At 43.7% G+C, this 24,248-nt stretch overlaps 1 protein-coding gene across 1 annotated transcript; it reads right to left on the bottom strand.

The window, feature by feature from the left end:
• Window positions 1-4,072: 4,072 nt before the first annotated feature.
• On the bottom strand, window positions 4,073-24,232 carry Utp15 (UTP15 small subunit processome component). Its single transcript, XM_028871700.2, has 13 exons — window positions 24,062-24,232; window positions 21,029-21,200; window positions 19,396-19,488; window positions 19,117-19,301; window positions 17,608-17,786; window positions 16,590-16,715; window positions 14,319-14,454; window positions 13,352-13,436; window positions 12,445-12,594; window positions 10,979-11,080; window positions 9,718-9,851; window positions 9,183-9,241; window positions 4,073-5,229 (listed from the first exon to the last, which is right to left on the bottom strand). The coding sequence occupies exons 2-13, from the start codon at window positions 21,116-21,118 to the stop codon at window positions 4,982-4,984; spliced, it is 1,587 nt and encodes a 528-aa protein (XP_028727533.1). The 5' UTR covers window positions 21,119-21,200; window positions 24,062-24,232; the 3' UTR covers window positions 4,073-4,981.
• Window positions 24,233-24,248: the final 16 nt, after the last annotated feature.

Genomic DNA, 24,248 nt, shown 5'->3' with positions numbered 1-24,248 from the left:
TAACAGTTGCCTAGTTATGAAGGCCGTTCTTACTGAAACCATCAGTACAGATGTCATCTTTTGATATCAGAAGACCAAAACACCACCCTCAAATGTTGTGGAATGATCTTCTTGTACACTGTGACGATGTGTCACTCTGACTGGCTTATAAAAAGCGGATCGGTCAATAGCTGGGCAGGATTTGCGGGCAGAGAGGATGCTGCGAAGAAGGTGGAGATGCCAGGAGACACAGAGCAAGCAGGACGGGCAATACAGAGATGAGGTAATAATGCCACAAGGCAGAAAGTAAATTAATAGAAATGGGTTAATTTAAGTTATAAAAGCTAGTCAGAAGCAAGCCTAAGCTAAGGCCGAGCTTTCATAAACAATAATAAGTCCTGACGGTCCGATGAAGAAGTCCGACTACACTCAAATCACAGTAATGCACCATTTTGTGAACATGCATCTTACTAAAAGGCATGAGCCAGGCACGAGCCACATTTAATGCCAACATTCAGGAAGCTGGGACAAGTGGAACTTGATGAGTTCCAGGCCAGCTGGTCTAGAGGGCAAGTTCCAGGCCAACTAGCGCTACCCAGTAAGACCCTGTCAGCCCTCAGACCTGCTCCAGCCTGCCTGCATGCTGCCATGCCATGATGATAATGGACTAAACCTCTAAAATGATAAGCCCCCAATTAAATGCTTTCTCTTGTTAGAATTGCCTTGGTCATGGTGTCTCTCCACAGCAATAGAACAGTCATTAAGACACCTAACAAAGTGGTGAGAAAATTTAGGCTGGCTTCAATGTAAGAAACCTCAAGGGAACAGAGGCTTCCTAATGTTCTAATGCCTAATGTAATAACTGATATTGTCACAACCCTCGGACCTCAGGGCATCAGCTTGTTGTAAATAAATAGAGTGCTAATGTGTATACATGAGCTACCATGTGGATTAAACAGCTAGACGGAGAAACATTAGCTCTAAGTATATCTGGCAGGACAATTCTAGAACAAACTCGAATTTGAATCCATGGAAGGAAGACCTCATCAGTGGAGACAGGTGTCATCCAGTTGGCTCAAGGCCAGAAGAGAATAGAGGGACAGAAAATTGGATCCCCACCTGTCAGCTGAGACACTCTTTTCTTGCCCTTGGGTGTCAGAAAGGGACCTTCGGCCCCAGACTGAAAATCATTCTGTTGACTTTGAACTTGGTTCCAAGTCCTTTTGACTTGGACTGAGCCCCACTTCCAAGTGTCCCCATTATCTGGCTTGTTAGACAAGCCTGTGTTAGACTTAGCCCCCATGATTGCATGAGCCAATCTCCTTAAAAAAACAAACAAACAAACAAAAAAAAAACCAATACCTTTTAATGTTTCTAGCTCAATCTCTCTAGTATGCAAACCAAAATTCTTCAACCGACCTCATTTCCTCAGCCAGGTTTCAGTCTGTCAGCAGTCAAGTCATTTTTGTATAAATCTTACCCTGCTTTCTTTCTTAATTATTCTGAACCACCCGGCAGCCTTCAGTGCCAGGACCCTAGTTGCTCTCTTGCTGTGATAAAACATTGACCAAAACCAATCTGGGGAGGAAAGAGTTTACAGGTACGGCCCCCCCATTAAGGGAAACCAGGAGCTGAAGCGGGGACCATGAGGAATGCTGCCTACCAGCCTGCTCGCAGGCTCAAGTTCAGCTACCGTTCTTACATACCCTAGGCTCATCTGCCTGGTAAGGGCACCGCCCACGGTGGGCTGGGCCCTCCTACATCAATTAATAATCAAGAAAATGCCCCCCAGATATACCCACAGGCCAACCCAACGGCGACAACTCCTCAATTGAGGGTCTCTCTTCCCAGGTGTGTCAAGTTGAGAATGAAGCTGATTACCGCACCAGTGGGAAACATTTTGGTCTCTCCCACATGACTGTTCTCTCCATCACTCAGCATCATGTGACCCACGCTATACTTTACCAGACTTCTCCCTCAACCACAATGTCAGCTAGAAGAGAATAAGGACTGCTGTCTATTTTGTTCATTCTTATAATCTCTGAATTTCAATGTCTCAAGGTCAAGAAGTCTTCAGTCAGTCATTTTTCAAATCCACTCACATTCATGTAAGAAAAATATATTTATTGAGAGTTCCAAAAGAACTTCATGGAGGAGGAAGTACAGACAAGATATTTGAGAGAAAACCAGCGGGAACGAAGACGGGTTTTCTATCTGGGGAGGCAGGAGAGCCATTGTCTTTATTTTCTCTGCATTTAAGATGCATTCTGGAAACTGCTTTCTCTGCTGAAGACCTCCAGCATAGCATTCCCAGCCTCCCACATCTCCCTAGAGCAGTGGCTCCCAACCTTCCCAATGCTGCACCCCTTTAATATAGTTCCTCATGTTGTGGTGACTCCAACCATAAAATTATTTTGCTAATCCGTAACTGTTATTTTGCTATTGTTCTGAATCATAATGTAAATATTTTTGGAGACAGAGGTTTGCCAAAGGGTTTGCGACCCGTAGGTTGAGAACCAAATTGTTCTGACCTAGAAGAACAATTTCACTGTAAATTCAGATTTGTAGACACAGCCTGAGTCGGGTATACCACCCCTGGCCCAGACAACCACGGCCAAAGGAACAGAAAACATCATCTGCCAGCAAATGGTTTTCAGTTTCTCAGGGATACTTTGTTCAAAGATAAAACTATTCATGGTCACTTATTAACGTTATAGATATTCAAACTTTTCTTAAATGTTCAACTTGGAAGTATCCCACGGAGTAAACTACTCCATTGTAATAATCACATTCAAAGGAATCTTTAATTAATGTTTGAGAGAATTCATTTCAGTTAAATCAGTGGAATTTCTAGGCATCCCATTTGACATCAATTCCTTACGCAATTTAACAGCACAGGCATTTGAGAAATCTGACTCAAAACAAGCAAACAAGCAAACCTCCCCATATGTTTAAGTATGTGTTAACATAATAAATTAAACATAAATGACTAAGTTCTCAGCAACATTTCATTATTTTTGCATCAAACACTTCCCAGCTAAGAAGCACAAGTCTAAAAATCAATTAGGCATTTGACTCCCGAGGCCAACATCACATATTGAAATAGGTCAATTATGTTAAAACACTTCACACTGCAAGTAATCGTTTCAATAAATACAAAAACAACTCCTGAGTTGGGTGTGGTGGCGCACGCCTTTAATCCCAACACTTGAGAGGCAGAGGCATGGGTCTCTGTGAGTTTGAGGCAGCAAGGTCTACATAGTGAGTTCCAGGACAGCCAGGACTATATATAGAGAAACCCTGTTTCAAAACACACACACACACACACACACTCCTGCACATGACTGCACTGAGGACTGGGAAATGTCTCCTAATCCTTTTCAGGTCTGTAATCACTATCAATTGTCCACGGGAGCTGCAGCGCTCTGGAGGCCTGTCAAAGGGAGTGAGCGGTTAGGGCCCCGGCAGGCCGGCCCAGTGCAGGGATGGTAAGGAACTCGAGCAACTTTAATTCATTCAATGTCAGAAGAGATAGATTCGACACTTGGATAGTTGTGATGAGCAGGAGCAAATGAAGTGATGGCCAGGGAGTGCTCCAGAGTTGCACAGGACCAGCAGCGACAGCTTCGGGGAGAATCCCAACTGCTAGTGCCGACTCTGCGTGCTTAGGAGGATTTACTACACTAGCTGGACTGAAGTCGATCAACCGTCCTGGCCTTACATCGCGGGCTCTCATTTGTGACTAAGGCTGTGAGTACTTACACAGCAAACTCCAGGTTCTCACAAGACACCATACTGCAGAACCGCTTCGGCTCACTAGAGGGAACTATAGCCTGTTATAGCTGAGCTTGTGTCCACACAGAACATTCTAGACGTATCCCCACTTTCTTCTGCTGTAAGGAAATCTAAATTTACAGAACTGGCTCATTACAAAATCTTTCCCTTTTAGCTCCTTTAGCTCCAGATGCCGTCACCAGACACATTACTAAGCTAAGCAGGGTAACTGAAGGAAGGCAGGAAAGTAATGGCTGTGGATCAGTGTGCTGGTCACAAGCCACTGACTGTCCATCAGGAATTGACACACCTCAGCAAGTCAAGAAGAAGAAAAGAATCTCTTTATAAAAAATATGGTTTACAATGAACTTTCAAAAACACATTTTTTTCAAAGCAAACTGCTCCTGTTTGAGGTTTGGACCCACAGAATGAAGAACAGAGAAAAGGAAGTGTAAGTACAGCAAAGAGAATTGTTACCGGGGGCTACACACAGGAGACAGGGCCCGACCGTACGCACAGGCTGAAAGGCCGTTGCTGTGAGGGAAGGACAACCTTGTCCCAGAGCTGAGGCAGAGAAGGGAGAAAGGCAGCGCGCTGAGGAGGGGACCTGCTTCAGTCAGATCTCTCTGGACTTGGTCGTGAGAGAGACAGGCGAGACTAAAGGAAACAGCGCTGGAGAGCTCAGTTCGTAGGTAACAAAGACGTCTCACACCTAAATACGCTTCCAGGAGCGGCATCCAGTGATCTGCCCCACTCGGAAGACAGTCCCACAGGCAGCTGGTGAGAAAGTGTGACCCAGGACTTGGAAAATACCAGCAAGAAAAGTTCTCGGGGGCATTGAGTACAGTGAAAGACGTTTTGCTGTTGCTGTTTGTTCTTGGTCTTTCCAGGCACAAGTAAAAAACAAAAGGAAAACCAAGGTTCTGTCCCCTGGCAGGACTCCACTTGGAACCCTCTCCAGAGGGCCACGTCACTGAGGGTTTGGCTCCATTCAAATCAGTATCAACTCATCCAAGGTCGACAGACATTGTGACCAAGACAACTAAGACCTTCCAGTGGAAGAAGCCACAAAGCAAATCAAAATAATACATGGACACCGCATCTTCAAACAGGTGCTCACTTCCCAATTAGAGTTAATTCAGCCTCTTCCATAACACTCCTGTAAATTCTCTTTTTGAATGTCTCAAAGATGCTTTCTTTTCATAATTAAGAGTCAAACCATTCCCAGTTAGGAGTCCTTGTCTGTGTCACTGGGCTGACGGGGTGACTCTGTCTTCTTTTCTGGGAGTTTAGCAGGTACATGTTCCGACACACAGATACTTTCATTCCTTGTCATGGTAGCAAACAGCATGTCCATCATCCCCAAGGTTTCTAGGAGTTCTCTTTGGTAATCAATTTCTTTTTCTACGAGTCCTTGAAGCACTATAAACTTTTTATCAACTACTGGTGACTGGCCAATCACAGGCAGGTAAATATCTAAAAAGAGACAGAAAATACATTAACTAGAAACATTTTCTGTAAATGAAATCACTGTTTAGAAACAGCATGATACTAAATATAAAGACATTGAATACCAATATTTTTAATAATTAATTTGTGGTTTGCAGGAAACATAAGAATCAATCTGATAGCCGGGCGGTGGTGGCGCACGCCTTTAATCCCAGCACTCGGGAGGCAGAGGCAGGCGGATCTTTGTGAGTTCGAGGCCAGCCTGGGCTACCAAGTGAGTTCCAGGAAAGGCGCAAGGCTACACATAGAAACCCTGTCTCGAAAAACCAAAAAAAAAAAAAAAAAAAAAAAAGAATCAATCTGATTAAATGCATTTTGAAAAAAACAATTATACAAAATACAGTGTATGGGGTCTTATTCTCATTTTCATATTAAAAACTACATGTCTGGGGGCTGGGGAGATGGCTGGGGGTAGAGCGTTTGCTTTACAAGCAGTTAAGGTATGAATTTGATTCCCAGAACCCATAACAAAGAAAAGAAAAATAAACTGGACACCGGGCATACAATTAACTGTAGTTCCAGCCTTGGGGGGGAGGTAGAGTCAGGCAGGCCCCTGGGGCTTGCTGGCCACCAGCTGAGCTCAACAGTGAACTTGAGGTTCCATGAGAGAACCTGTTTCAGAAAAACAGATGGAGAGTGGTGGAGGAAGACCCGGGATGCTGACATGAGGCAAGCCTGAAACAAAGTATCAGGTATAGAGGGGCAGGAAGAGATGGAGCACATGAAAAGGCCTGAGGGTACAAGGTAAGTCACAGGCAGGACCAAGTGAAATCCAGAAACACTGGACTTGAGATTCGTAAATGACACAAAAGACCCTAAGGTAAGGACTCAGAAGTAGACAGGGTGAATCCCCCTCATTGCGCCTTCCAGCAAGAGAGAAAAAGACCACTTCAGTGGGCTCCAGTTACACAACCCGGCCCTCTAGAGAAAGAGCTGCGATTCACTCGGCAAACACGTCTTCATTTGCTCACGCTTGTCGTGCTGGGAACCACCTGATGTTACTAATCTCTTCCAGCCAGGGGCCCAGGAGCCCCTGCATTTTCTTGTTTCCAAGCCCCTCAGGCCTCTCTACTCTACTGGACAAGAGAGCAGCCATCACAAACATCCCTATGGACTTGGGAAAATGGTTATGACTTGGAGACCACAGCAGAGACACAGGACTAAGGGATGACAGCTAAAAGCACCCTCGCCTTTTCACTGCGGCTGAGGACCGCAAGTGAAGAATGAAAGACCAATCCCATGGGAAGACAAGGGAGGAAGGGGTTGGGACAGTGGCCGGCCCGGCCAGAGCACTCAGGGTCACTTAATGGTAGTGCGGATGCCCCCAGCACGGTCCATTTGGCCTGACTGCTTTCCACCATCTGAGCCCCAGAGAACCACTACGTGGCATGTCCCATGCCCACATGGGTACTGGGAGAGTCCCTCTGGTGTAAGCCCTCCAGCTTGGTGTCCTCTGGCTCCTGAGAGCAGCCTGAGGGTGGATGCTGCATGACCCACACTACTGAGGCTGCACACGGACATGCACTGGCTGGAACTCAGCCCAGCGACAGCCACCCTGTCTCCTCGGCAGGAAGAGCCGCCCTGCACCCCACTGTTCTGTACTAACTGCATTTGTCTCACTTTCTTCTCCCTCACTACTGCTGCTCACACTTTCCTCCTAACACTCTCCTCCTATCTGTGACCTCTCTGTCCTTTCACGAACCCTGTTGTTATTTATTAGAGCTGTACCTGTGAACTCCTAACCAACCCTACCACGCCCTCAGGCCTTCCTCTTCCCTTCTTACTAAGGGTCCATCAGTTCTCGGGTGGTTTGCTGTATGTAAACATGGGTCTGGCTTTCAGCCATGACTGCAGGCTGCTTTCTTTCCTGTGTGTAGCAGACATAGACGTCAGGCACAGGTCTCCATAAAGACTCAGCAGATCTATCCATCCCAAGAGATGTGCAAATCACAAAGAGAGTGGAAGAAATGCGGGGCGGTATGCCGCCCCAGGGCGCTAACTAACTAACTAACTGACTGACTAACAGCTGGACCCGCAGAGACCGACAGAGCTACAATACCTACCCAATAAAGGACCTCAGAGAGGCCACCATGAAACAGATGAAGGAAGTAAAAAGTCAGACCAAAGACACCCACAAGGAATGCCTCTGAAGGATTCTAAGGAAAAACCAAGTGGAAACCTTGGATATAAAAGATCCAGTAAGTCAAATCGAAGTGGAAAACATCTGGATTAAGTCAAGCAGGAGTGGGCCGAGGAATTATCACATCCATACACTGTCAACAACCAAAGCAAACACACTCAGATTCCAAGAGCTCTGGGGCATGACAAAAGAAAATCTAAGAATCTTCGCTGTAGAAGCATACAAAATCCAGACAATAAGACTGGAGCAGAACATTTCAAAATCCAGGGCAGGATGAAGACATCCAAATACAGGAGGCACTCGAAACCCTAAACACGCATACCCAGTGAAGAGCCTTCTATGTCGTACCATAGCCAACAGGGAACAAAACACCACCCCAGAGCAGGACCAAGCTCCTCACAGAGAGAGCTGAGCTCACCGCTAGACCATCAGACCTTTCCGCAGAGCAGGGAAACATGAAGTGATCTCCAGCCCGAGAGGAATAACTGCCAGGAGAGCTCCATCCAATGGAGCCAGCCTTTAGAACTGACGGAGGACGTAGACTAAGCAAAGCACGACCACTCAAGCAGCAGAGAAGACGACCCTGAAGGACGCCAACACACGGACAAGAAAGTCACAGTAACAGGAGCAGAGAGAAGTGTCCCGAGGAGAGAGACGAGCAAAAGAGCATTAGGAGAGATCAGACGGTTCCAATTCAAAAACCAGCAAATCTCTAAGATGAACGGAAGAGGGAGAAAAGAGCAAAGGTCAGTTTGGGGAAAACAAGGATCTTATAGGAATTAGTATGCAGTCGTAAATTTTCTCAGGTCCCACCGTCCACACGGTCCTGCAGCCGCTTATAAAATAATCATTCAGACTTATTAATTGTATGGCCTATGGCAGGCTTCTGGCTAGCTGGCCCTTATAACTTAACCCATTTCTCTTAACCTGTAAATTGCCACGTGGTGTGGCATTACTGATCTGCTGGCATCTTGCTGCTCCTTCTGCGGCGGCTGGCGTCTCTTCCGCCTCTGCCTTCCTCTTTCCTGTCTCTCTCCTTGGATTTCCCTCCTGCCTTTCAGCTGCCTTGCCATAGGCCAAAGCAGCTTATTTATTAACCAATGGGAACAACATGTATTCGCGGTGTACAGAAAGACATCCCCCAGCATTAGCACACACTTCTCAATTCTAACCCCAAATATAAATGATTTCTCCCATTAAAGCACGCAGGCTTGGTGCATAGTGGCACATGCCTACAATGCCAGCAGTTGGGACATACACCTGTGCGCACACACATTCTTTTTTTTTTTTTTTTTGGTTTTTCGAGACAGGGTTTCTCTGCGTAGTTTTGCGCCTTTCCTGGAGCTCACTTGGTAGCCCAGGCTGGCCTCGAACTCACAGCGATCCGCCTGGCTCTGCCTCCCGAGTGCTGGGATTAAAGGCGGCGCACACACATTCTTATAAACCATATAAACATAAACAAACACACATACACACACAAACAATAAATTAACTAATTTTAAAAAAAAAGACCACCATTACAGATGTTTATGGGAAAAACTTTCTTAAGTTGTAATTATCCTAGTCCAATCAATTCAAATCTCCCCCGTAACATTTACTACATTTTAACTGCACCTGTACCTCTAGGTTTTCTGTTTCAGGTTCTTTAATCTTTTTCAATGCTGAGGCTCAAACTCAGGAGCCCAGACGTGCTGACAAATGTCCTGCTGCTGAGCTCTCGGGTCCCAATACCTCCACTTTCACAAGCATGCTGGAAGGTTTAAGTTTTACAACTACTCACCAATGACTATTTCAGCAGCATTAATCAGAACAGGGGCAAATCTTGGCTGAGACAGATTCCTACAAAGCAAAAGTTCTGTTTAATGAATCTTGCAAGGCCTGTCCCTGGAGCTTGAGCTGGCTTTTGGGAACCTATTCCCCATGCTGGGTTGCCTTGCCCAGCCTTGATGCAGGGGGAGGAGCTTGGTCTTGCCTCAACTTGGTGTGCCATGCTTTGTTGATGCCCATGGGAGGCCTGACCCTTTCTGAACATAGACTGGGGAGGAGTAGATAGGGGGAGGGAAGGCAAAGGAAGGGGAAGAGAACAGGAGGAGAGGAAGGAGAGGAAACTACCGTTGGGATATAAAATAAATGAAAAAATTTAATTAATAATAATAATATAAATTAAATAAATAAATATTTAGAAAGAGAGAAAAACATCCCTAAAACAAACATTAATTGTTCCACCAGCTCTCTGTAAAAAGCAAACTAGAAGTAGGTGTCTCCCACTGGGTAGTAACAGAGGACTTAAGCCACAAAACCCAAGTCATGCATACCTTATCAAAAAGTTCAGAACCCGGGTAATCTCCTTCTCGTCCCGACCTGCAAGAGCATTGGCAAGAACTCCTCTCCGATTCAGTTCCTTTATGATGGAAACTGTAACCTCGGGCGTCTTTATTACACAGTTAGGCTAGAGAAAGGTTCAGAGTCAGTACAGCCAAAAGACAGACAAGAAGAGCACTCCACGGCAATACACTGCCAAGCTTATCTTCACACTCCCAAGTCATGGTAAATCCTAAACCCATCGTCAAGATGCTTCCCCCACATGTCCCTTCCCTTTTCTTCTGACAGGGTCTCACTTTACGAGCCTTATCAGGCCTTGGAATTTAATATATCCCAGCTTGACCTCAAACTTGTGATCTGCCTGCCTCAGCCTCCCAAGTGCTAGGATTAAAGGCAAGTGCCATAACACCAGAGACTATTTTTTTTTGGTTTTTCGAGACAGGGTTTCTCTGTGTAGCCTGGCTGTCCTGGAACTCACTCTGTAGATCAGGCTTGCCTCGAACTCACAGAGATCCACCTGCCTCTGCCTCCTTAGTGCTGGGATTAAAAGTGTGCACCACCACCGCCCGGGTAGAATGATTCTTCAAATGCTCCTCACTAGCTCAGCATGGCAGCATACACCTATGATCTCAATGCTGGGAGGAAAAAACAAGAGGATCCTGAGGGCTCACTGGCAAGCCAGCCAGCTACCTGGTGAACTCCCAGTTCGGTAACGGACTCTGTCTTGGATAGACTTTTTATCACCTGACACAAGCCAGGGTCATCTGGGAAAAAGGAATGTCAACTGAAAAATGCCTCCATTATACTGGCCTGTGGACAAGTCTATGGGGTATTTTCCTGATGTAGATGCCCAGCTCACCATGCTGGTACCACCCCGGCAGGTGGTTCTGGGTTGTACAAGAAAACGGGTTAAGCAAGCCATGGGGAGCAAGCCAGTAAGCAGTGTTCCTCCATGGCTTCTACCTCAGTTCCTGCCTCCAGGTTTCCACCAAGATCCTGCCCTGACTTCCAACTTCATGCTGGATTATAAACTGTAAGCTGAAACCCTTTTTCTCCCCAAGTTGTTTTCGTCATGGTCTTTCCACAGCAACAGAAAGCAAACTAAGACAGGTATGACCTCAAGAAGACGGAAAACAATTGAGGCCAACACCCAACGTTGATCTCTAGCCTTTTCACATGCATATACATGCACCCTGCCACACACACCAACAAAATTAAAAAATACTCAGTGAAAAGAAAATGTTTCTCACTCACCTCAAGCACTCTGTCAAGTGCCTTTGAGATCCGAAAACTTTTCAGGTCCCTGTCATACCATTCTAGATGTTTCTTTACTGGCCTATTGATCATGATATCATCCTGAATGAAAAAGCAAATTTATAGAGGAAGGAAATTAGTATCTATATAGTTCCATTAGAAATCAATGTTTTCCAGTAGAGCGAGCCCTGGAGATATGAGTGAGGGGGACCTGGATGTGAGGGCCCGAGAGCAGAACTTGCTACTAGGGCTCCTTGCTGTAGGCTGCATTGGGTGAGCTAGCCGAGGCAGTGCTGGAGAGCTCACTGGGATCGTGATGAGGAGGAAAGCCAGGGAGCTGACCAACCCAGCTTCCACCCAGGCCCAGAGCCAGGGCTGTGAGCTGGTCCACGCCAGCATCCACCCCATCTGTCAACTGTTAGAGTATGTGAAGGGGACGAACCTACGGATCCCAAACAGCAGGATCCCCACAACACTGAACATCAAAGATATCCAAGAGGAGCCCCAGTGAGAGTCCGTTATCAGCGGTGTAGCAGAAGCCAGAGGCCTGTCGTCAGAACAATGACTCAGGGCAGTGAACACTTACAAGTGAACATGAACAGACTGAAGGGTGAGCTGTGTGACTCACCGGGCCACACTACAGCTTCCATGACAAGATTCTTCTTCTTTGTTTTTGTTCTGATTTGTTTCTTTGGTTTGGTTTTTCTTTTAAATTTGGTTTTGTGTTTTGGGGGAAAGGTTGCAAGGGCAGAGGGCAATGTGAGGGGGCAGGGAGATGAATGGGATTGAGATGCATGATATGAAATTCACAAAGAATCAATAAAAGTAAAAAAATAGATGTTTTCATAATAAAGTGATACATACATTTTTAAAGTCAGGATGCTTTTACACTACATGACAAATAATGTTTCATAATCCAAATGTTACACTTTGCCATGTTAATGTGCTCTTATGATTTTTAGCATATATATATGCGCATATATATATATGCGCAAGTGACTCTATTCTGAGCAAAATTTCTCAAAAAAAAAAAATTGAATAAGGCAGGTTGTATGACTACATATAAAGAGAAATAAAACAAACCAGAGACTAAGATCTAATCATCACAACTCTGATGACCTCCTGGGTTGGTCAGAGCTTTACACTCAGTCCTTCCTCTCTGACACAGGGTGGCATTACGGGCATACACTGTTTAGAGGGAAAAACCAGATCGTGGGCGACAGACACTATTTTGAAGATGGTAAAGCACTATGTTATGTCATGATTCGGAGTATTAAGTAGTCCCTGCTCCCCATTATTTTTCAACAATGTTCTATAGCAATCTGGAACCAACTTTGATGGAGCAAGAAGCAAAAAAAATATACATATTGTGCAAATCATTCTTTGCAATAAATTCCAGGAATGGGTAGAATTGACCCTTCCAAGAAATGTCATATTTTAAAAATAATAACAAAAACGATAATCACCCGTTGCTTCATGTAATTTTTTCCTTTAATAAAGGTCCGATATGCAGGCCTCTTCCTCCTCTGGAGAGATTCCTTCTTTGCTTCAGATTTCCGGTGTTTAACGCTCAGTATTCCATTGGTCATTCCTACAACTATCGTCTCATCTTCGTGCTAATGGGAATCAGAAAAGTCCGGCTATTGTTAACCAACAGTCTAGTACCTTTAGCTCAAAACAGCATTTGCATCATGTCCGATACTTATCTTACTACCCACAGTTCCAGTCAATACATACACTCCTAATAATGATCTGCTCAAAATGTTATAGCAAAATCCCTCTTCCTCCAGGGTACCACTATCGGGACAGACCTTCTTATCCTCGTACAGCACTGTGGGGAAGGGCATGTGAGGATCATGCTGATGTTGGCTGACCAACATCAGGTGGCTGATGTTAATGGCATCCTGACAAGCTTCAAAATAATTGTCTATGTTCTCTGAGTAGAAAAGGGACTACGCAATAGCATGACTTTCATCAGCTGGCTCCTCAACAGAGTTTCTCTTTACTTTTCCTCTCCAGGTTGAGATTTCCACATCACATATTCGGGTATCCTCCAGCCCAAATGTGGCTCCTCATGAAACCTGACAGTGAACATTCCAGAAAGCACAGTGCTCACTCCACTGCTCCTGCCCTCTCTGCCTTTTCTGGAGCCAATCTGCCACTCTTGAGCTTTGTAACGCCCTTGGGTAGGTTGAAGGGAGAGTTAACAAGGTCCAGTCTCGGTGTGACCATGACAGCAATCAGTGCAGGTATCAGGTAACGGCACATCCTGGCCTCAACAGCTAACGGGCCTTAATAAGTCTAAAGATTCCTCTTTACTTTCACTTCGTAGGCACAGGGTGTAACAACGTGAGAAGAGCTGGAAGTACGTACAGAAAGCGCCAGACTCAAGATGGAAGCTGCGTAGTCAAAGCTGTGGACCACTTTGTAGGAAGTTGTGCTGTAGACCTTGACTTTCCTGTGAGAAAGAAAGCTCTGTCAAGTCACCTCAGAAATGAGGGAAAAGATCAAGTGTCTGTCTTTAGCAAACTATATGACTATGAAAATTTATAGTCCAAGCCGGGTGGCAGTGGCGCACGCCTTTAATCCCAGCACTCGGGAGGCAGAGCCAAGCGGATCTCTGTGAGCCTGGTCTACAGAGTGAGTTCTAGGACAGGCTCCAAAACTATACAGAGAAACCCTGTCTCAAAACACCAAAAAACAAAAGGAAAAAAAAAAAACAAAAACCTGGCCCAGGCAGGTGGATCTCTGTGAGTTCAAGGATCAACCTCCCAAATGCTGGGATTAAAGGCATGGGCCACTACTCCTGGAATTACATATATCCTCAGAATAAAACTTTCAAAATACATATGTATATATAAAAATGACTTTAAAAGAAACTACAGGAAAATAGGCCATTTCAAAAGATCAGTGTTCAAGTGGATAACCAATACTGTTCAAGTGTATAAGCTAAAGCAATCGATAAATTATTTCTGGGGGAATGTAAGTAGTTATATGTAAATGAAAGGTCAAACTATTTTCAAATCAATAGATTTTTTTTAAAGATATATTTATTTATTATGTATACAGTGTTCTGTCTGTCTGCAGGCCAGAAGAGGGCACCAGATCTCATTACAGATGGTTGTGAGCCACCATGTGGTTGCCGGGAATTGAACTCAGGACCTTTGGAAGAGCAGTCAGTGCTCTTAACCTCTAAGCCATCTCTCAGCCCCCCCAAATCAATAGATTTTTATCCTCTATGAAAACCATTAGAACATTTTATCACAAATACTGCTAAAAATAACGCAGTTTCTCAAGCAGTAAGTGCCAATAACGATGCACAAGAAAGCTAGAATGCTACCTATCCAGTGAGCCGGAGAGTAGCCTCTGTCCAGAGCTGCTCAGACACAAGCACGTCACAGTCTTATGATGATTTTTCAAAGACACGAGCAACTGCCCTCCTTTTAGCATGTCCCAGACTTTAACGTAACGACCTCCTGTGGAAAGAAAGAACAGCGAGTTTGATGTTCTGCTTACATTCTCCGAGTGAGGAAGGTCTGCAGCACTCACTGCTCACGGAGCTAAGGGCAGCTTCTGGAGCCAGACCTCACGTGCGGGCCCCTCCCAGCACTGGGAGTGGTGCTGGGTGGGAGTCCCTACTCACAGGAACGTTAACGTGACTACGCTACTGCTTATTTTAGGGACAGCAAACGAACAGGAACCGAAAGTCTTTCAAGGATAATAGATTCGCTGAGAGAAATGCTGGGCCGCCCGCAAGAGGGCTCAGTCGGTAAAGGCCCTTCCCACCAAGCCCGAAGGTCTGAATGTGATCCCTGGGACCCCATGGTGGGAGACAGCTGACTCCTGAAAGGTGTCCTTTGAACTCCACTCATGTACACATGTACACACACACACACACACAAAAAAAAAAAAAAAAAAAAAAAAAAAAAAAAAACGGAAATCAATAATATAACTACTGTTTCCTAAAAATTTTATGAACCCCACCAAAAAAAAAAAATTTACTCTAAGAATCATAAAGGTCTTTAAAAGGTAATTTAATTCTATGATTTAAAAAGTGTTTTGTTAGGACCTGGAGAGATGGCTTAGCAGTTAAGAGCACTTGCTGCTCTTTCAGAGGACCTGGGTTCAGTTCTCAGCACCCACATGGTGGCTCACAACCATCCATAAATCCAGTTCCAGGGAATCTGACACCCTCTTCTGGCCTCTGAGCGCACTGAATGATATGGTATACAGACATACATGCAGGCAGACCACCTATACACAAAATAAGTTGTAAATATTTCCAATAAAATACCAAGTATAGCCAGGCAGTGGTGGTACACACTTTTAACCCTAGACTTGTGAGGCAGAGGCAGATGGATCTCTGTGAGTCTGAGGCCAGCTTGGACTACAAAGCAAATTCCAAGACAGCCAGGGCTACACAGAGAAACCCTGTTTCAAAAAAAAAAAAAAAAAGGAAAGAGAAGAAAAGAAGAGAAGAGAAAAAAAAAGGAAGAAGAGAAAAGAAAAGAAAAAGAAAACACCAAGTACAAGTCTAATAGGAGACACAGCAAAAGGAGTGTGAGGGAGAATGTTGTTCTCATCTACCCTATTTGAGGCACTGGGCCAATGCTCAACCCACACTGTCCACCTTCCCCTTTGAATGTGGCAGCTTATGAGATGGATCAGTTTAAATCACTCATCTAACACGGCTCCTCCTTCTCAGGGTGCCGGGATGTTACGGGACTGCCCAAGTCACACAACCAGCTGGGGCACAGGAGTGGTCAGTGCACAGATTTTCACCCGCCCCACTCGACACGGTTTCATTGCCACTTCTCAAAACAACAAGAAAGAATTATGGCTGACAGTGACACAAGATTTTTTTAAGTCAAACGTGCCAGAAAAATGTATGAAATAGATTTTAAAAAAGAAGAACTAAAAAGCTATAGAGTACCAGGTAAATACATTCTTCTGATACCAACAGTTTGCCTTTATTGATGAATGAAAAGGTCAAACTAATTCTTCCAATGATCATAAAAGTCACTTTAGTAGACACAGCCAAAACCTGCTCAACTCCACTTTGATGAACGCATCACGACCTGTTAAATTCTACATTGGTCCTCTCTACCACGTGTGCTGTTTGCTGGAGAGGAACTCGCCAAGAGTCACAGGAAAGGAGACCAGCATGATTCCAGACCCGAGGGAAGGCTGTCAAAGCTATGCAGATTTCTTAGCTGGACTAACAGAAGGGGTATAGAGTGGACTTCTGGGGTCAGATGGGACACGCATGTATCTATTAAGTTCTCACGTTGAGGGACTTTAGGCCTGCGACTCACCATGTTGCCTTGGACAAACTAGCTGATTCTTTCTTTATCTCCTTAACTGTAAACAGAATGCTAACTGCCTGGGAGGACTGTCCAGCATTAGAGATGCCATGCAAACAACAGAACAGTGTCAGTGCGGGTCCGACACAGTAAGCGACAGCTACTGGCCACCCCACTTACCAACCGCACAAATGCTTAGGTATGTAAGTCAGGTGAACACCAACAATCCACAAATGGTAACTCATAAAGAAAAATCTAATCTATCTAAGACCAGAAAGAGTGGTGAAAGTTCTTTTGAAAAGCAATACCTGAAGACACCAGGAGACCTCCGGAGGGGAAAAGCAGGACGCTCTCCACAGGCTGACCGTGCTCGACACAGAGAACATTTTTATTTGTCCGAGCATCAAACATCTTCACAGTGTGATCATATGACCCTGAAATGTCAATGTTTGTATTATGTGAATTTTGCTCTTTAAAACAATAAAAAGTTTGTCTATTCACACACTGAAATTAAAAGGACAAAAACATTAATAAGAATTTTTTTTTTTTTTTTTTTTTTTGTGGTTTTTCGAGACAGGGTTTCTCTGTGTAGCTTTGCGCCTTTCCTGGAGCTCACTTGGTAGCCCAGGCTGGCCTCGAACTCACAGAGATCCGCCTGGCTCTGCCTCCCGAGTGCTGGGATTAAAGGCGTGTGCCACCAACGCCCGGTGAATTTTTTTTTTTTCTTGGTTTTTCGAGACAGGGTTTCTCTGTAGCTTTGGTGCCTGTCCTGGATCTCGCTCTGTAGTCCAGGCTGGCTCCAACTCAGAGAGATCTACCTGCCTCTGCCTCCCGAGCGCTGGGATTACAGGCATGCGCCACCACCGCCCAGCAGAGGTTTTTTTTTTTTTTGAAAACACACACATGATTCATAAAGTCAGTACTTCCAAGCCTTCTGCTGCTACTGTTTCTAAAGCACTCTGTAATACTAGACAGACTCTAACTGCTCTGACCTTCAAGCTCCTGGCACCATGTCACCCACACAAACTGAGCTCCACCTACACACTGTGGCTCTGTGACAACCAGGCACCATGAGCCCACTACAACCTGAACTCTATGATGCTGTCAAGACACATTTAGAAACAAAACCCACTAGCAAGAGAAGAAAACAAAAAAACTGACTTTAATCAAAACCATATATATTATGGTGCTGAGAATTGAACCCAGGGTCTCATACATACTAGGTGAGTGCTCCACCACTGACCTATACCCCTGACCCTACTAAAGTAAATTTAAACCCCTCCACCGCAAAAGAATGCCTAGCAGTAAGTGAAAGAGATCACCAACCTGTTACAAAGAGGTCTGGGTTCAGTTTGCTAGCACAGCCGCACCTCACATAATCAGAATGCTCTTTGAATGTCAGAATTTCTTTGGAGTTTGGAATATCCCATAATTTAACTGTATAATCATCAGCTCCAGAGACCACATGGTATTTGTCAGCTGTAAAATCTACTGTATGAACTGCTCTGAAAGATGAAAAGTCAACAGATTACAAAAAAGGGGAGCTCTACTGTTTGTATCTTCTAACATGAAGTGTTCCTTCCTAGATTTCAAGCAAACAAAACAAACCAACAAAAACCCCTCGGGTTCAGGCCAGCGAGATGGTTCCCCGGGTAAAGGCACTGGCTGTCAAGCCTGATGGCCTGAGTTCTCTCCCTGGGGCCACCACAACGAAAGGGGAGAACCAACTTCTGACTGTTGTTCTCTGACCTCCACATGAATGCTATGGCATGTGCACACCCAAACACGCACAATAATTAAATAAACACTCAACTCCAGAAAATAGCAAATACTTATAAAAAACTAAGAGAAAAGGGAAAAACTTTAAAATGGGTGTTGGTATGTAAGTGTAATACTATGTACCAAAGAGTAATACTATGGACTGAAATGTAATATTATGTTACTATTAGGTTGACAAGGATATTAAGTAACAAAATGCAGTAATTAGTAAAAATTAAGTTCTAAATGTTGCAACAAGAGTAATTTTTAAAGTATTTATATTTATTTACTTATTTCATGTGTATGGTGTTTTATCTGCATGCGTGTCTAGTGCCCTCAGATGTCCTGGGACTGGGCTTAGAGACAGTTGTGAGCCACCATATGGGTGCTGGGAACTGAACTTCTGCAAGAGCAACTCTGAGCCACTGAGCCATCTCTCCAGCTCTGCAAAGGTACACTTTTTAAAAAACATAACAAAGAGCTCTTTCAAAACACCCGAGAAAGACTTGCCACAGAGCAGAATCCTATTAAAACAGCTTCTGTTGAGTGTTTCAATGATGATGGGTACAAACATCCTAACAGCTTGTAATAAAAATAAAAAAGAAAGAAACACTTTGGTATTTTAAATCAGTAGCAGACTTCAGCAATGACTTTAGTAATCCTGAAACAAAAGTTAGAAAACTGAATTCATCAAGGGGCAAATACCACAAATCCAAGAAAAGAAAGGTAGCATGACGTCAGTGTGAGCAGATCTGAGAGAGCTGGCCTACAGCATCCCTAGAGCCGTAAGGCTGCTGTTAGAGCAGTGGGTTCGTATCTTCAACCGCTCAGATCCCACTGCACCTCCTAGAAAGGAAGACCCTTTCTAAAACATCACACACAACTCTAGAGAAGTCACAAGTTCTAGGAACTGGACAGTGGGACTCAGGTTAAGTCCTTTGTCTGAGAACAACAGGAAATAAAGTATATATGGGTGTACTCTTCACACAACCAATATGTGTTTATCAAAAGCATGAAGGCTGAGCTCTCAAGAGAAAAACAACAAATGAACACAACACACATCAAACTGGCTCTTACTTTGTGTGACCTTCAAACTGCCTGAGGGGCGCCCTCCCACTTATATCAAAAAGTTGAACCACACCATCTTCACTGCCAGCGACAAGCAATTGGCCATCCTGTCGAAAGGTAGCACAGTACGCTGTGTCCTTAAAACGGGAAAAGGTTTTTATAGGTTCTTGAGAGTACCGGCCATAAATGTGGATCTGTAAGATAAAAAGCAGTATTTCACTAGAAGGAAGGCCCAAGCTCAGCAGTAAACCCTATCACAAGAGCAAAGACGATCACTACTGCACTTACTCTTGAAGAGGCTGTGACTGCGTAGTTATATGGAGGCTGAGGAGAAAAGTCTACTTTGGACACCGCACCAAATTCCTTAATCTGCACAGGAGTCTTAATGAAAAACAAGAAGAGTATTGGCAGAGTTAAAAAGGGCAAGCCATAGTTAAGCATTATGCTATTTCCTGCGGACTGTTTCCTTTGGTCCTTAGTACCAGTTAGTAGGTTGTATTACAGAGAAATACAAGGCAAAGAGAAAGGAAAGGGTGAATCAGAATCCACTCTGCTGCCCACCCCTCAGACTTCCCTTTGACACGCCAGAAAATAAGGACAGCTGGAGAGCGACATCCCACTGTCTCAGAGGCTGACTTTATTCCGATTCCCACCAAGAAAAGAAAGAGCTAAGTCCCTATCAATCAACTATGATTTTAAGTTAATACAAAGATGATCAGACCATGTAAACAGATCTTTATCTTTTTTGCACCCACTAACCGACTTTAGCAATCTTTGTACATAAGCAATAAATTTACCATCCATTTTTATAAAGATACACCATAATTTACAGAGCCAATCCACGTCTAATGAACATATATTTTAAGAATTCCAGTATTACAGTGGATACATCAATAAACACTTTTACATGTCTTAGTAAACTTTTCAAAGTAGGCCATGTTTCAAGCTATGAATACAGAGCAACAATGTTTTTATAGTTATGACATTTATTGTCAATTCCCTCCCTCAATTTTTTTTCATCTATGCCAATATAACAAAATAAACAGTATCTAAATTGTTATCTTATTTGGTTTTATGTTGTGCTTTTTTTTAACCTTATTTATTTGTATTTCTGTGTATGTATGTATCTGCTTGTCTAAACATGCACATGTGAAATGCCTGCTGAGGCTAGCAAAAGATGTTAGATCCCCTGGAAACGGAGTTAAAGGCAACTATAAGCTGCCAATGTGCTGGGAACTGAACCCAGGCCCTCTGCAAGAGCATCAAGTGCTCTTGATTTCCTGTAGCTGAGACTACCCTCAACCTCCCTGAGTAACTAAGAATGACTCTGAACTTATCCTCTGGCCTCCAGCTCTCAAGTGCTGGGATTACAGGCATGTACCACCAAATAGGTTTGTGCAAGGCTGGAAACTGAACCCAGGGCTTATGCATGCCAGGCAAGTACTCTACCAACTGAGCTACATCCGTTTTTGGCTTGTGAGCGAGACTCAGTCTCTTTATATTTTTATTATCCGATTATATTTCATTTTCCACAAACCTAATTCCAAACATTTTCTAGTTTTCTAGGTTCTCAATTAAAAACAAACAAACGAACAAACAGAAAACATTGCAAGCCTAATTAGAAGGTACAGAGAAGCTAATTTCAGAATAAGAAAAAGCAAATACGTTTTCCTGCATATAAGATTCAAGTTTTACAGTTTCATTTGCCATCACACACATGTTCTACATTAAGCATCTGCATGGCTAAAATAATTAAATGGTATGGATTTTTACATGACACTCTAAGAAAAAATAGATAACAAAGTATCCACTTGAACTATTATTTAGTTAATGGTTCTGCCTGCCTAAGCTTGAAAAACTGATATAAATGGATACAGAAATGTCCAAATTCCCTCCTCCCTCATTTCCTCTCGTTCTTTACCTTATAATTGTTCCAGTACAGAGTGTCTTGGGTGATTTTTTCACCAAGTACAGGATATGTCTGAATTGCTACAGGTTTATAACCAGCCATGATTTCATATAATTCCACTGTTGTCCAGGGGTCAATAATCTGGAACTGATGTCAGGATTACTGCAGCGACTCTGCCTTATGTCTGAAAAAGGAACACATTTTAAAGTACATATTGTTTATTAACGTTCATCTACAAGTATAATTCTCCTTCTGCGTTCTTTCAAAGACTGTGTGGAACTTCATAGATTAATGACCAATAAACCATTTCATTAGAACCCTAGAAGAGAGAGACACTTAAGAATATAGATCAAGGGTACCACAGTGCACCATCTGTACATACTGGCTGTATATGTATGTTCTCCTCAAACCTCCAAGAGCAGTCTGCAACACTTGAGAATAAATATGACTCGACATTGCAAGAGGCAAACCAGAAAAGCATGCAGGCCTACAATATTCATTTTCTTGACAATATTCGCTTTCTTCTATATTTCTAATATAGAATTCTAATATAGAATTAGAAATATAAAATTATCTCTACAGACTTGACTTCCTAAAGAAAAAGATACCAAGAAGAAAGTAAAACAAAGCTAATGTTTTAGTGTAGAAGCCTATGATGAAATTAGAGATAATGTGCTGACATAAGGCATACAATTCAATGTTAAAAGGTTTAAACTGTAGGATAGAAAACTGAAATAGAGCAAACTTAAAATGGGAGAATAGGATTTTAAAAAAAAAATGAATTAAAGCTCTTAACATGCAATGAAACTAAAACATCTCCCGAGAAGCAGTCAACTGAAGACAAGTCATCAGGTGAATGGTACCAGTGATGCTACTCTACATCCAGTCTGAAAAGCCTGCAAGATGACATCAGTAAGGCCAGAAGAAAAAACAGTATGACGTGTTTTAACTGCTATTTTGATGAAGCAAAGCAAACCAAGATTCTATTCAGTCAAACACGTACAATGTGCAAGATAGCATTCATCACTGGGAATACAAGGACAATAAACAGACATGATCTATACCTTCAAATACTCGAAATGATTGGGTCTATGAGGAATCTAGACTTAGCTTTCCTCCTCATTCCTAAGACTCAAAGAAGCACAAAAATTTCATCTCTCAAAGATGTCTTTATGTGCAAGTGTGTGTGTGTGTGTGTGTGTGTGTGTGTGTGTGTGTGTGTGTGTAAAGCCAGAGAGCCTTTCTCTATGGTGCTGCACCTTATTTCTGAGACAGGATGAGATCTCTCATTGAACATAAAACTCACCAACTGACAATAATGCCTAGCTAGTGAGCCTGACTAGCAAGTCTGGGGGATCCTCCTGTCTCTGGCTCCCAGCACTGGGATGATAGAAACACTCCAAGCCCTCCTTTTCCCGTGGGTGCTCAGGATTGACCCCACTACATCCACGAAGACGTCTCCCCAGCCCTTAATCTCTCAACTATTTCTAAACCTCAGGTCCACGGAAGCCTAGTTCAACTGCACTAACTTGTGTCTTTTTGACTACTGAAATAGAAGCAACACCATTTGAAAGTCTCCTGGATGCCCACATCCATCTTCCAAATAGTTACCAGTGCACTACAAAACTGAACATGGCCCAGAAAACGAAGCTCTAGCTCCATAGCATGTAAGGTTCCCTTTGCTCTGGCCCTGTAAGTGTCACCTCTTGCTATTACCAACTGTTTACCGTTCTCTAAACTCAGCACATTCATTCATTCATTCTTGCTTCAACACATGCTCTCCACCAGGAATGCCCTTTCTATCTACTAAGGTCACCAAAGGAAATCAGACTGTCCTTCAGAAATTCCTCCTGCCTTCTGAGACTGGCTGGTGCTCTCTCCCACGATCCTATTTGGCTCTATTTCTGTGAGTGCACATAATCACACTGCATTGTAATGACCTCTTTTTCCAGTTAAATTGAACAATATATTGGAAGTATTTGCTTGGGAAAATGATCAAACAATGATCTTTAAAAAGGGGGAGGGGGATCATGCAAATTCCTATTGGAAAATATAGTCAAAATCAATAGTGGTCTATAATAAGAACAATGCTATACAGCATGTGTTCAAAGTTACTTTCTATCAAGGGACAACCAACAGGCAAAATAGGGGATATTCTATGGTTAATGGCATAACAAGAAAAATTCACAATTTTTACAGATTTCCCCAATAATCACAGAAACAATCTTTGTTGTTGTTGTTTGTGAAAGAGAGAATTCTTTGAGGTCAAGGGCTACTTCATTTAATTCCAACCAAATCACTGTACATATGACAGGATGTTTATCTGTTTAAAAAAAAAAAATCTTAGTTCACTAGACACACAAAAACAAGCACCTGAAGAGATCCAAGGAAGAGTACCTCCTAAGTCTATTTTTCAAGAAATAAAAGCATTTAGAGGAAAGAAGTGAAAAGTAGCAATGACTTGCTAGTTTAAAAAAAATGAACAGTATTAGTGGGACGTGTGAAGGAAGACAGTGCAAATAGCGAGATGCTGTGAAAACGAATGGGAGAAAACTGACTAGACCAAAGTCAGGGCCTAAGAAACTGGAGTTCACTGAACAACCGGTATTATTACTGCAATACAATGTGTGATCAAATAAACTCTGTAATCAGAGTACTGAGAACATGGACGAGGAAGATATTTAATGCTACCTGGAAAGAGTATGCCATTTCAGCGGGGTCTATAGCATAACATTACATGATGGGCATAAAAGGAGTAAGCCATAGCGCCGAGGGAGACGAATACCCGGCCATTCTCAAGTCACTAAGACAGAAGTCTGTCCTTGGCTTTGGAGAAGAGCAGGTTATTCCAGAGACTGACAGCGGTGGCTAGGAGAGCGACGACGGAGGAGCAAAGCCTGGGTCGAAATTAAATCGCAGGGACCCTCGGAGGCAGGTAAGCTCAGTGATCTGGAGCCTTGGGAAGCCCAGAGCAGCATGTCTGGCTTGTCAAAAGACCACAGTGAGGCCTGAGCGGAGCCTGGGCCGCCAGTGGCCATCGCCTACCTCTGCGGGGGCCCCGAGGGTCCACCGGGGCACCCCGATCCCCAGGACGACTCCCCAGACTGGGCCAGCTCCCTACAGCGGACGTCTCTGCAGCACTCGCTCAAACTCACGCGGACCCGCCAGGAGCCGGAAACGCAAGGGCGCGGGAGCGCGTCGCGGGGGGATGACGTCACGGCGCGTGTGCGGA

The sequence above is a fragment of the Peromyscus leucopus genome, chromosome 11 (genome assembly GCF_004664715.2).
Source record: "Peromyscus leucopus breed LL Stock chromosome 11, UCI_PerLeu_2.1, whole genome shotgun sequence".
NCBI lineage: Eukaryota > Metazoa > Chordata > Mammalia > Rodentia > Cricetidae > Peromyscus > Peromyscus leucopus.
Note: the sequence above shows the minus strand (reverse complement) of the source record. Positions and strands in the feature narration are given on the sequence as shown.

What these genes read in the sequence shown, in the direction of transcription:
- Utp15 (XM_028871700.2), bottom strand. Translation starts at nt 21,118, where the DNA reads ATGGCTGGTTATAAACCTGTAGCAATTCAGACATATCCTGTACTTGGT. An exon ending in CAGTCACAGCCTCTTCAAGA is followed by an intron (nt 19,302 to 19,395) that starts GTAAGTGCAGTA and finishes TTTATCTTACAG; the next exon opens with ATCCACATTTATGGCCGGTA. An exon ending in AGGTCTCCTGGTGTCTTCAG is followed by an intron (nt 14,455 to 16,589) that starts GTATTGCTTTTC and finishes TTCTTTCCACAG; the next exon opens with GAGGTCGTTACGTTAAAGTC.